This window comes from Onychomys torridus, chromosome 17, assembly GCF_903995425.1.
Source record: "Onychomys torridus chromosome 17, mOncTor1.1, whole genome shotgun sequence".
NCBI lineage: Eukaryota > Metazoa > Chordata > Mammalia > Rodentia > Cricetidae > Onychomys > Onychomys torridus.
In genome coordinates this window covers 12,002,956-12,015,452 of record NC_050459.1, presented here as the reverse complement: position 1 = coordinate 12,015,452, position 12,497 = coordinate 12,002,956, and the positions used below count along the sequence as shown (strand labels likewise).

Below are 12,497 nucleotides of genomic sequence, written 5' to 3'. Positions count from 1 at the left end.
CTTAAATGAAGTATAAACTAATAGTGTAGCGACTGTAAAGACTGAACACAAGATTTAATGCAAATTTTAAAGTGACTGATGTGACTGTCCTGTAAGTAACTCCTCACTCATCAGCCCCAGGATTCCGACGGTAATGGCATCATCAGTGTGGCCTCCCTGCCCTGTGAGTTCTCTTAGCTCCGAGGAAGCAAGGTCTCAGCTTCTCTCTCCTGACCAGAAGCGCTGAGCCTCTGAGCACAAATCCCATGAGCAAAGGGGGCTGAACGGGGCTGTTAGATAGAGGCAATGGGCAAGCTCCGCCCACGGTGGTGTGCTCCCTGTTAGACAGAGGCAATGGGCAAGCTCCGCCCACGGTGGTGTGCTCCCTGTTAGACAGAGGCAATGGGCAAGCTCCGCCCACGGTGGTGTGCTCCCTGTTAGACAGAGGCAATGGGCAAGCTCCTCCCACGGTGGTGTGCTCCCTGTTACGGTGTTCCTTTAATGGGAATTCTGCTCAGAACAGTGTTGCAGGATGGCTTTGCACCCCAGTGTCCAGGCCTGCCTTTCATGTAACAGGTGCACTGGCTCTACACATGGTTAGGTGCATGTGTGTGCATGCATGCATGCGTGCACATTCATGCATGCATGCACACAAAAATGCAGGTGTGTATACAGCCACACGCATACACCTTCACCTTTCCCTCCTCGCCTTCCCTAACATTCATAGAAACAGCCACCCCTGTGGTACTTACAGCCCTTCACAGCCCTGTAGCCTGTAGACACAGTTTCCTCTGTGGTTCCCAGGCTCTGAAGGGCATGGCATGAGAATACAGCTCTGTCTCTGAAGTGAGACAGAGCTCTGCCTGCAGGCTGCCAGAGTAGTGTGATGCTGCTGACAGACGGTGTGGTTCCTTTGAAACAGGAACTCCAAGATCAAAGGAGGGATAACCCACTTTTGGGTTAAGATTTGACTTCCAACAATCGGCCTCTGTTTTCTGGCCACCTAAGCAAGCTCTCTTCTCCTTAGATACTGTATCCTTGTCTCCCCGGGAGGGCCATGTCCAACCTCACTGCTGAGAGTATGTGAATCTGGGCCAACTCCTGGGACGACTTCTTCCTGGCAGGTCACCTGCACCACAGCCAGACTTCATGCACGAGATAACAATACTGATAACCCCAAGTCTTCGCAACCTGAAACATTCCCATCAAGTCCCAGGTTTCCAAGACCCACTCCAAAGCAACTGCCCCTCTGTCTGGGAAGGCCATAGTCTCCACTCCACCACCCAGGCCTGGCCACATGTGCAGGCCATGTAACACACAGCAGGAACGCTGCAGATGGTGGGACTCTGGAGACACCGTGTGCTGTGATGCATACTGCATAGTGCAGCACAGAGCTGGGCTGGCTAAGTGCAGGGACACACAGCAAAGAAGGTTAAACCCTCAAGCGATTAACACCCAAGAAGGAAGAAAACCAGACAGCCAAGGGAAAAGGAGCAAAGATAACCACCTAGAAATCTAAAAGAAAGGGCATCGTGAACGGGAAGCATAAGACAATATAATGGCAATCAGAAAATTCGGCACAAGAGAAAAAAAGATGTCCAAAGACCCCTGTGCATTGTGAATGTGCCTTCTCTAAGAAGGGTAAGCAAAAATAAACAAACGAACAAACAAACTGTTACCTCTAAAAACAGGCGGAATAGAAAAGGGACTATCAGCATTTTAATGGAAGAAAGGGCTAGGGACGTGGCTCAGTGGCCAAGTGTTTGCTCTATGAGCAAGCACAAGGCTCAGTTCAGGCTCTAATACATTAAAGATAATAAAGTAAGACAAAGTAAAATGGAAGGGTGTTATAAGTAAGTCACCACATAAGTTTTAATAGTATAATGTTAATATTTTATTAATCCCATGCAATGTGGTCTCCTCCAAAGAGGGTCTGGAGAACACAAGGTACAGAGTTGGGCAGCAAGGCCCAGCAGCAGTGGACAACAGTCCAGAGCTCCCTAGACAGTGTTCATCCTTGACAGTGCTCCGCAAGGTGGTAAGGAACTCAGCAGCCCTGTTGAAAGCTCATTAACAACTATTCAGAAAGCAAGCACTGCAGGCATACAGGGCAGCATCGGGGCAGGAAATACCACACCATATTTTGGAGGTAATGGACAGGGTCGAGTCAGAAGGCTTTGGACACGTATGCACAGGGCCAGAGGCCAGCTTTCAGGGAGCTGTGCGGCCAGGTGTGCAAGGCTGTGGGGTAGGCCTGGGCATGTGGTCAGCCTCGAGGCTTCAGTTCAGCATGTCTGTATTATGTGCCTGCATGCGGGGCTAGGGAGAAAGCCTGGCCACTAGCTGTGCAGTGGCGAGGACGATCCCTGGAAAAGCATTCCTACAAAGCAGCAGCTGAAGCTCATGAGAAAAGCTAAGAACAGCCATGGTACCATGCCCACAACATGGCAAGTTCCCAAAGTCTGAAGAATGGTGTGAGGCTGCTGTACCCTCTGCCGGGAGAATCACAGAGGGACCAGAGAGCCAGGGAGGCAGGAGGGTCTCCAGAGAAGAGCACGTGACCTGGACAGCCCTCTTTGCACCTTCATGAGTCTATCAGGATGGGTGGTTAAAATACTGCCAAGCTGTAGGACTGGAGGCTGAGGGGCACACACAGGGGCTGAGAGCTTCTGAGGTGGTAAAGATCGGGCTCAGTGTGTGAGACTCTGCACAAGGGCAGATACAGCAGAGCCACAGGGAAGGATGATAGACAGAGAAGCCAACCCTGAACAGCTATCAACTTTTGTCCCCATGGAAAAGTGGGCTTGAGTGATGGAGGAAGCCTCAGGAGAGCAGCGAGAGTCTAGAGTGCCCAAGGGCACTAGGGTGGGCCTTCAAGGCTGGTCTGCACTGTGGAGCAGGAAGAAGCCCCTGGCAACCAATGTTAGAAAGACGTCCCGTGTGCCCATCAATGACTGTTTAGGAAGGAGCAAGTCACACAGGTTTGGAAGCAGGGGTGATAAGCACCATGGGAGGTGAGACGGATTCCTAGTCAAGGGTCAGGGCTGAGTGTGGGTCATTACCTGGAGCCTTGGTGTAGCTGGCTACTGACCCATTGACCAGACCTGCATACAGGCCTTGTGGGGAGCAGGCCAGGCTCAAGACTGTGGACTTGTCAGGGGTGTAGAAGTGCTGAAGCCTCACTTTCTTGCAGCCCTGACTGCTTTTGTAGATGGAAATGCTGCAAAAGAAAAACCACAGTAACAGGCCCATGTGCGCCCCGTGAGAAGACCAGGCACCAGTCAGTGTCGGAGAATGACACGCATCCTCTTCATCCCTCCCCGTGGCCTGCCTCCCCGCTCTTAACACACACTTGGCTACATTAAAAAAAAAAAAAAAATACCTGTAGCCATTCAGATTTCATTCTTAGAGCTTAAAGAGAAATTCTAGGTGATAGTTTCTTTTCTTCCTATAGATTTTGGAATGTTAGCTTATTTGCCATTAAACAGTGTCAATGTTCCACATGATTATACTATAAAATACTGTTGCTTCATTCCACAATTGAAATAGTATATTTTTAAGAAGAATTAACAAAAACAAATCACCCTGGAGGCAAGCAGAACTTTCCCCTGTATCTCTTGCCATACTAATTGCCATGGGTGTGGCTGACTGGTAAATTTAGACTACAGTAATCTGGAACCCCCACCCCCCTCCCCCCCCCCCTACCCCCTCCAACCCCAGCCTTGCATCTTCTATTAGGCTCATACTGTTCCACGTGAGAGCTGATGTGTCTTGAACTGAGGACAATCCCTAAAACAGCGGATATTCTCTACCTTCCTTCTTCTGTGCCCAGGCAGATGGTGGGCACATGGGACGCTCTCGAGGCTGTGGCCTCTGGCTCCATGGCTTCACCGGACTCTTGGGGCTTCGACTCCTCTGCGGGAATGTATACCATGCACAGGATGCGTGACTCCACATTGAAGCACTCAATGACTTTGGGGTTGGAACTTTGAAAGGAGACGATGGCGACCTGACCCATCTGGTCACTACAGCTTCCGATCTGAGATACGGTTGTGAGAAGGAGGAAGGGTGAGAAACTTAGGCATATTTCTGGAATTGTTAAATTTTCTGACTGGGCATGATTCTGGATATGCAGAAACCTGACCTATGAAGGTATCAATTTTCATGTGTGAATCATACTCAGAAAAAGCAAATGAAGTAAAAGGATTCCTAACAGCCCATTTCTCTTTTCAACATGTTTCGTTTGGCTTTTAAATTTTTCAATAACATGAGTACAACTTTATTTTCAAAGGGAAAACGTATATACATCGAACACCAGACACTCATCCCTTACACAACTGTAAGGGCCTATTCACACACTCATTTTGTAAAGTACTGAAGAGCAAATTAGTGGCAGTGTTAAGTAAGCTGGCACAAAGGTGTGACCGAGCCCAGCCTCAGTGACAACAAGCCTTTCAAGAGGCGACAGCCAAAAAGAACACAGCCCAAAGCAGGTCATCCCAGGGAGCACACTGAGTGCCACCAAGCAGATCTGGGATTTCTGCAACAAGTCCCAGGAAGGTCTCTAATCCTCTCCACAGTTAACAGTCTAGAGGGAGACAGCCCACTGGTTCCCAGTACCATGGATCTTCTCTCTTCCCTCCATCCTGGAGCATGTTGTCACACCTCCCTGCCTCTCCTGCATGTGTCCCATGCTACAAGTAAGCAACCCCCTCTGACCCTGTTGGAAGGAGGCCAAATCATCAAATCCCTGGGAGAGAGAGAGAGAGAGAGAGAGAGAGAGAGAGAGAGAGAGAGAGAGAAAGACAGAGACAGACAGAGACAGAGAGAGACAGAAAGAGATATCATACATCAGCAGCTACAAATCTGCTCAGTAGGGAATCACTACCCAGAAGGAATTTAGCATCTCTGCTGGTCCCTAGGTGCTGAAACACCAGCTAGCCACGCTCCCCCATTCTGAGCATACTGGTTGCAACAGAGATGTCAACTTAGAGGGATGTGTACTGAGAGGGGAAAGGGGAGAGGCAGGAGGCCAGGGACCCGGGCCCAGGGAAGTTCCTGGGCTACTGCTACTGAGGACTACTGACAGCCCAGACTTCGTGTAGAACCAGTTCATTTCAACTAAGACAGCAGCGTGACAAGCCGGCAGTGTTTTTGAAGAGGAGGAATGTCCATGCGGAGAAACACTAGAGTGGAGGACATGCCCAAGTTATCCTCACAGCATTCAAGTTTTTGTCTTGGGTCTTTACTCAACTGTAGGTCTTAGATGCAAAAGAATAAAAGCCAACATTTTAATTCCTAAGTCTGCACCTCAGAGGAAGGGTTCTGTTTGGAAACCTAACCTGGTGCTCTCTGGTGAACTCCCCTGAGTTCTCTGTCAACCTGCCCTGAAGACAAGCAAAGAGCCTTACCCACAGGAAGCCACGTGCTGAGGAGGGCGAAGCTGGCTGGCTTTCGTTGCTTAGGTAAGGCTCGGGGTTATAAGCTGCGCATTCGATCTACAAAGGAACACAACACCGAGGGTTCAAAATGTTTCCCATTGTTGGCTGAAGCGTGGGCCTGAGCCCCTGCACCCTGTAGCCAACTGTGTGAGTCTCACAAGTGTATTCTGCAGGCATGAATTCCCAAGGAGGTTTGGTCTTTTGTGCTGTTGTCTTTAGAACCCTCAACCATGCCAAAAGCCAGCTGGCAACGCCAAATTGGTCAGGAGGAACTAAGCCAGGAGCAGGACACCTGATGGGTGTCCACTGGCCTTCCTGACACATGTGCTGTGTAGTTTTGCAGAGCTGGAGTTCTGAGGCTTCTAGAAGTGTGCCTCACTTGAGGCATGGACAAGGCCATCCTCATCAAGTGGGTCAGAATCCAGGAATAAGAGAGAGATAACAGTATCAAGTTATTTCTGAAAGAAAGGCATAGTACCTTGTCAATGCCATTGGGCCTTGGGGCCTGAGATGAGGACCCTGTGGGTGTCCACAAGACACTCGGGGCACTTTAGTGGAGGAGCACACCACATCAGATAAAGGCTTTAGAGTCCCAACCCTCTACAGAAAGGGGCTGTTGATCAAGCTGGAGCACCACAGAAGAGACAGGTGCTGGAGCACAGTGGGCATATGGCCAGCAGCAGGCCACACAGGCAGTGGTTGAGCTTCACCAGTGGGCTCCAAGCAACAGCATCTCCAATACTGGCAATACATTTCCTCTCCAGTCGTAGTAACAAGGGTCCTACACCAGTGTTCCCCAGGTAAATCCTCTACAAAAGCGGGTATCGCCTAGGGCCCTCACCTTGAACTCTGGCTGCCTGGCCACCATCACAGGCATGTGTCCCACCAGGAGAGGGTGCGTCTCCTTCTTGGCTAGGTTGCCATCGTCGTCCACACAGAACCATCCCATGTGGTTCTCCTCCTCTGTGGGCACATTCAGAGAGAGCAGAGCTGAGCTGCTGGGGTGAATGTGAGTGCCTCCTCATGTCCCAACAGCTGTACCCAACACTCCAAGGCTCGTGAGCAAAAATGATTTTGTCTTGGGAAACAACACTGCCTTTCCCTAACTGGAGGTTGGGGGAGGTAAACTCTCACCACGGCAGACTAATCTGCACCGTGTCATGGGGCCTCATACTTGGATCCATTCCTGAACAGAATGCACCAGTATCAGGAGCTGGGTCCACCCAACAGGCCTGGATCCTTTAAGCAGCTGAGCTGGTCAGACTCAGTGAAAAATTCTTAAACATGAAGACATAACTTGCTCCTAAAGATAGCGATCATCTTAGCTTTGAGTAAAGACAGAAGGGCGCTTACTGCCATGTTATTTCACAAGGGGTCATCCCCTGGATTATAGGACACAACCCAGGGAATCATCCAGGAGAGGACAAAGAGCTATGTCCCTGTCCTCAGCCAGGTCAGGGAGGCTCCCTTTCACAATAAAAGTCATTTTTTCTTTTCACTAACCATTGCTTTCTAAGGGGCCAGCAACAGCCTACCTCTGTTTCATGCTTAGGTGATGGTTCAGACCTTCTGCACTTAGAAGAGAATTTCATAAATGAGTGCACACACCTGCCCACATACAGGTAGGTCATCAGTCTCATACACCAACATCTACACCTAGACACACACCAGCACTTACTTATATGTCACCTAATATGCCTATCCAGCAAGCTGAGTAAGAAATCCGTGTATATAAATTCTATACAAACTATACAGAAATGGATCTGCCACCCTCCCTCCATCTCATCTTTCAGTCTGTATACCCATCTACCTACCATCAATCTCCATCTGTCTACCTAATTACCTATTGTCTATCAATCTATCTCTCCGTCATAAATCATCTACATACCTACCTATCATCTATCTACTTACTACCTATTATCTATCGATTTGCCAACCTACTTATCATTTACCATCTACCAACCTATCACCTATGCATCTATCTACCTACCTACCTACATAGGCTCAATAGACAGAAGAACCAGAAAACAGTTATAAAGCCACTTCTAACCACAGTAAAAATCATGGGTCTTATTTTTAGAGCTGGAGGTCCTGAGTGACAAGGTGTTAATACACTAGACCCCGTCACAGGAGGGTTAGCGCAGAGGCTGAGATGATGTGTGTGCTTCCTGCTGCTTGAAAGCTGACCCACGCCAAGGGTTTCAAGCTCTGGACCAAGGGCCTACCCTTGTAGACATAATATACAAGAATGTCTTATCACAACAGAAGCAATTGGAATGTTCTTGTTTAACTTAATTTTTCCAATTAAAGCTATGCTTCCAAGCCACAGGAAGTTCTCTCTCCACCCCAGTTTTACCCTCCCAGGTGTATGCATCATCATACGACCTCTCTGATGACTCTGAAACATCTATTTCTTAAGGGAGAGTGCCCAGTTAGCATAAATCCTGTGTCTTACCAAGTGCCAGCTTGGCCATCTGCAGGCTGCTGACCCAGGACTCCTTGATGGCAGGGGTAAATGTATTGAACACGGCGGTAAAGAATGTGGGCCGCCCTGACCTGCCAGAGAAGAGAAGCGCTCCCTTTACAGACCGCACTCGAGCACATACAATGACTGTGCACAGTTCGCCATGTGATGCAATCACCAAGCCAGAAAGCAGGTATGACAGAGAACCGTTACACTTGTGTTTTGAATCACTGACTTGTCTTGCTTCCCCGGGAGCTGTAACTGAATCCTGCAGCGGTCAGCGGCTCTGATTTCCTCTTCTTTCTTCAGGATCAGTCGCTGTAAGCCTGACGTCCAATCATGGGCTACCGCCTGGTTTAAATTCTACAGAGGAAACATACATGTTTGTTAGGTTTTATTGCATTTTGCCTTGTCCATGTGACAAGGTCTCACTCTACCCTAGGATGACCTAGAACTCACTAGGTAGTCCAGGCTGGTATTAAACTCATGGCAATCCTCCTGCTTCATCCTGCCAAGGGGGGTGTTTACAAGGATGAGCCAGATCACTTTGCTTACACACACTTTTAGGAGAAGGGAAAAAGCAAAGTGCTAACATGATGAAGACCCCCAGGGAGACTCAATCATATTCATATCCAATTACAAAGCGAATCCATTAGGGTTGGTCATGCAGAGATATAACTGAGGCATAAATACTGCAGCATGAAGGAAAGCTATGCCACCCCGAACAATGGAAAGCAGCCCTGGACCTAGTCCTTAGAGACATCCAAGCACTCGATCCTGGAGAACTGGGAGACAAACCTGCGCTCACAGATCTGGAAGCCACACAGCATCCCATCCAGGAGGCCACGTTACCTGATAACTCCCACGGAGGTTTCCTATTAGCTGCGAGATCTGGCCAACAACGTTCAGGTCATGCAGTAGGTTCTGCAAATCCTGATACAACTGTCCCGGCCCCATGTAAACTTTGTCTGAAAATGGGAAGGAAAGACGAGAATCACTTCCTGCTTGGGAGGCACCAAAACAAATTTTAGTTTTTTTTGTTTTTTTTTTTAAAGTTGAGGAGGATCTAGAATTAAAAAAAAAAAATAGCTTCAAGCATTTGGGAGTTATTCCTTTGCTAACTGCTATTTTGAAATAATCTGACATGTACAGAATGATGCCTTTCATCTACCTTCCACGACGTTGGTGTCTTTCCTCACAGAACTGTATATTTCGATGCTCAGGATGACACAGAACTCACTGTCCTGTTACATCCAAACACTACCGGCTTTTTCCCATTGTTCTCATGCTGGTCCAGCCCAGGTCCCTGAACTCCTCGAGTGTCCTAGCCTTCACCTGCCCACAGACCTCTCAGTGTGTCTTTGATGAATTTGACTCTTTTGAAAGACACCACTGAATTATCTTATAGAATGTCTCAGAATTTGAACAACATTTTATATGAGAGAGACAGACAGACAGATGGACAAGGGAATTTCATGTATTTCAGGTTTTCTTCAAACTCCTAAGTAGCTGAGGCTGACCTTGAACCTCTACCTCAGGATTGCTAAGATTGTAACATGCATCACTATGCTGTATTATACAGTTCTGGGTATCAAACTCGTGGCTTCATGCATGCTAGGAAAGCAACTCTGTCAACAGAGCTGTACCCCAGGTCCCCTCATTTTAAATGTAATCATTATTAGTAAGAAATACCCAGATACAAAATTTAATCAGAATCAAATTTCTAATATCTGAGGTTTCCAACACCATAGCGTTCCCTAAGGATTTCCCTGAAGTTAAAACATTTAGAAAGTCCCAAAAATGGCTCTCTCCATAAACTTGAGTCAGGAGGTGATGAGCACCATGCTGTCTGTGTGTCTATAGTCAGTTCTTACCAGCCAACCCCCAATAGCTAGGCCAGCTCCACCACTTACAGAAGGCTTGGGGGGCACAGGAGGATGATTTGCAAATACTGTATCTCTAGACCCCAGAGGTACGTGACTGTTGAGAACAGACCCTCAGCCTCTTTTGGTTCCAAGCTGACTTGGAAACCACCCAAGGTCACAGAGAGTCAAGAGGGATCTGCACTCAGAACTACACTCCAAACCCATGCTGCAAACCAGCATGGTGTCCTCTTGTCCCTTTCTCACCCTCTATATCACATAATCAGCACATCAAACATCTAGGGCCAGCCAGGGAAAGAGCCGATTCAGAGCCAGAGTCATTGGGGCTGAAGAGAGCATCAGGGCCTTGGTGTTCGAGTCTCAGCAGACCGGCTGCCTGGCCACAGCCCTGCCTCGAGGGTTCCAGGCTTAGCAGAGCCCAGCTGGGTCTCAGGGTCTGGTCTGCTGCTAACACCTTCAGCTTCTTAGTGATTCTGATCACTGAAGTCCGCAAGTTCAGTTTGCACTGTCCGGAGAATCACACAGCTTGTCCCATCCTTCATTCTGTCTAATATGTCACTGTGTCAAAGCTTCCCATGATAAAGGCTTCATTAAATATATGTGTCTCAAATACACACTGTCTCACTAAGGACAAAGCACTCTATCTATGTCAAAGACACCACCAGAATATAGGCCTGATTTTATCACCTTTCGTGCATTCTTGAATTAGGTGCCTCTCAAGAATCTTGAAGTTTCACCACATGAGGAGTAAATTGTGGCAATGTATTATTATGAAAGTATCTCTTGCATTCTGAGAGACTGGAACTTCCTAGACCTCACAGCTTAGTTAACAATACATCTTGAAGTTACTTAAGACTCAACATGGATATGTACTGTATACTCAGCCTGTTTGTTTAATGTGCTTTTAAGAGGACAATGTAACTGTCCTTACTTGCCTTGTGTTTCCCATGTAATCAACTTTTACAACCCAAGTTAATACATAGCTTTAATCTGAAGATATGTACTCTTCCATGTCCCTGACCCAGAGGGCAATGTGTGTGCGTACATATGTTATAGTAATCAATCCTGGAAACAGCAAATAGGTTGAAAGCAACCTTATGCAATAAATTCCACCACAAAGGCTGGAAGTGGCACATAGATAATTATCTGATAGCATTTGTTTGTTTGTTATCTAGGTCAGTAGGGTTCATGTGCACTAGGCAAAGCTTCACCCCTTGTAAAACACTGTTAAAGATGTCTGTAAACTGCCCCTCGTTCCTTTCCCATGGGATCCTTTCTGTGCTGTTCAATAAAAAACAGAGCAAAAGCCTTTTGTGTGGGGCACAGAGACAGGGACAGACAAGACAGCCTTCAGGAAGGCACAGACTCAGACTCATACAACAGACAAATTCTACACTAACCAGAGACAGAAGACAGGGAGAGAAACAGAAAACTCAAACGTGGGCTCTCTCTTGATTAAACCACTCCAGGGGCAAGGGCCTTGGTTTCCTTCCTTCATGAAACACTGATGAATTCTAGTGACTCTGAATTCATCACTAATGCACTCAATCGATGCAGTAAATGTGCTAGGTGCATCTATGTACATACACCTGTTCATCTACGATCCACACACTGACTATATATGTACACACACACACACACACACACACACATTATGCTTACAAGTCAAAATATTTTTATCTGGCAACTCATCTGTTACATTCACGATATAATAAACTTTTGAGAATAAACTGTGAACCCAGACTTGTAGTGATACTATAAATGCTATAAATTAACTTTCTTGATCAGCATCTATTTTCCATTAGCTTTACCATTATTAATAAATGTTGATTTTGATTTTTGGTAGGCAGCTCTAAGAATTTCAGGGTACATTTTAGATGCTCACCACACTCTTCAGTTAGCCCACAGGCCAGGAATAGCTCTACGGCTCACAAAACAACTCCCATCACCTGTGGAACTCCCTCACACGCCCCCCCCCCAGAGTCATGCCCCCTCCTTGGCCCTGTTCTCTATCACTATACCTTTGTCTAACCATAACCCATATCTAGTTTTAGCCCCCAAATTAGTATAGTTTTATTTATACTGGTGTTCAGTTGATGAGCCTTTATAGGAGAAACTCCTTGGATTGGAGGACAAGTGTCCACCCCTGTCACAGTTACACCCTGGGCTGTCACGCCAGAACAAGTGCCACAGAGCGGAAGACTGCAAAGAAGGCAGGTCTGTACCAGGCTGCCAAGGGCCTCTGCTCCAGCCTCCCCACTTCCCATCTCTGGGAAGAAGGTGATAAACTAGAACAGATACCAACTCTCCGGCAAGTGTTTCTAAGCTGAGCATGTGAGAACATGCCATTTGTTCTTGGATTTGAAAGAGACCATTTCTCCCTCCCACTCACACGTGAGTGAGCCCCATGTTTAAACCGAGGATACTTTTCTACTTAATCCAGCCTTTCTTGGATCCCTTCAGGCCCGAAGCCATATCTAGGCTCTTCCTCGAGTCTCCATTCCCTTCAAGGAAAAGAAGTGACGGGCGGTCAAGGCAGCGCGTCCTGAGTGTTGGAGCCCCTTTGGGTGGCTTTGCCCAGCAGGTCTGCACAGAGGATGACTGAACCACGGGCCTGAGTACCAGGTGTTTGGAAGGGTCTACACTTGGTTGTAACTCACAAGGGGGAGGTCTTTGCAGGGCGAGTGGGTTTTGACCCAGGCCCTCCCGAGGCTGTCCTGTGTTTCTGTC

The 12,497-nt window shown here is 47.6% G+C and overlaps 1 protein-coding gene across 4 annotated transcripts in view; it reads right to left on the bottom strand.

Moving 5' to 3' along the window:
• Arhgef10 (Rho guanine nucleotide exchange factor 10) overlaps positions 1–12,497 on the bottom strand; it is a 97,784-nt gene that overhangs the window by 19,260 nt on the left and 66,027 nt on the right. For all 4 annotated transcript variants that reach the window (XM_036209522.1, XM_036209523.1, XM_036209524.1 and 1 more), the window contains 7 exons: positions 8,737–8,852; positions 8,120–8,247; positions 7,876–7,976; positions 6,262–6,383; positions 5,391–5,477; positions 3,792–4,018; positions 3,042–3,199 (listed from right to left, as the gene is read on the bottom strand). In XM_036209522.1, coding sequence (XP_036065415.1) covers positions 3,042–3,199; positions 3,792–4,018; positions 5,391–5,477; positions 6,262–6,383; positions 7,876–7,976; positions 8,120–8,247; positions 8,737–8,852 — 939 coding nt within the window. The remainder of the gene's footprint in view (positions 1–3,041; positions 3,200–3,791; positions 4,019–5,390; positions 5,478–6,261; positions 6,384–7,875; positions 7,977–8,119; positions 8,248–8,736; positions 8,853–12,497) is intronic.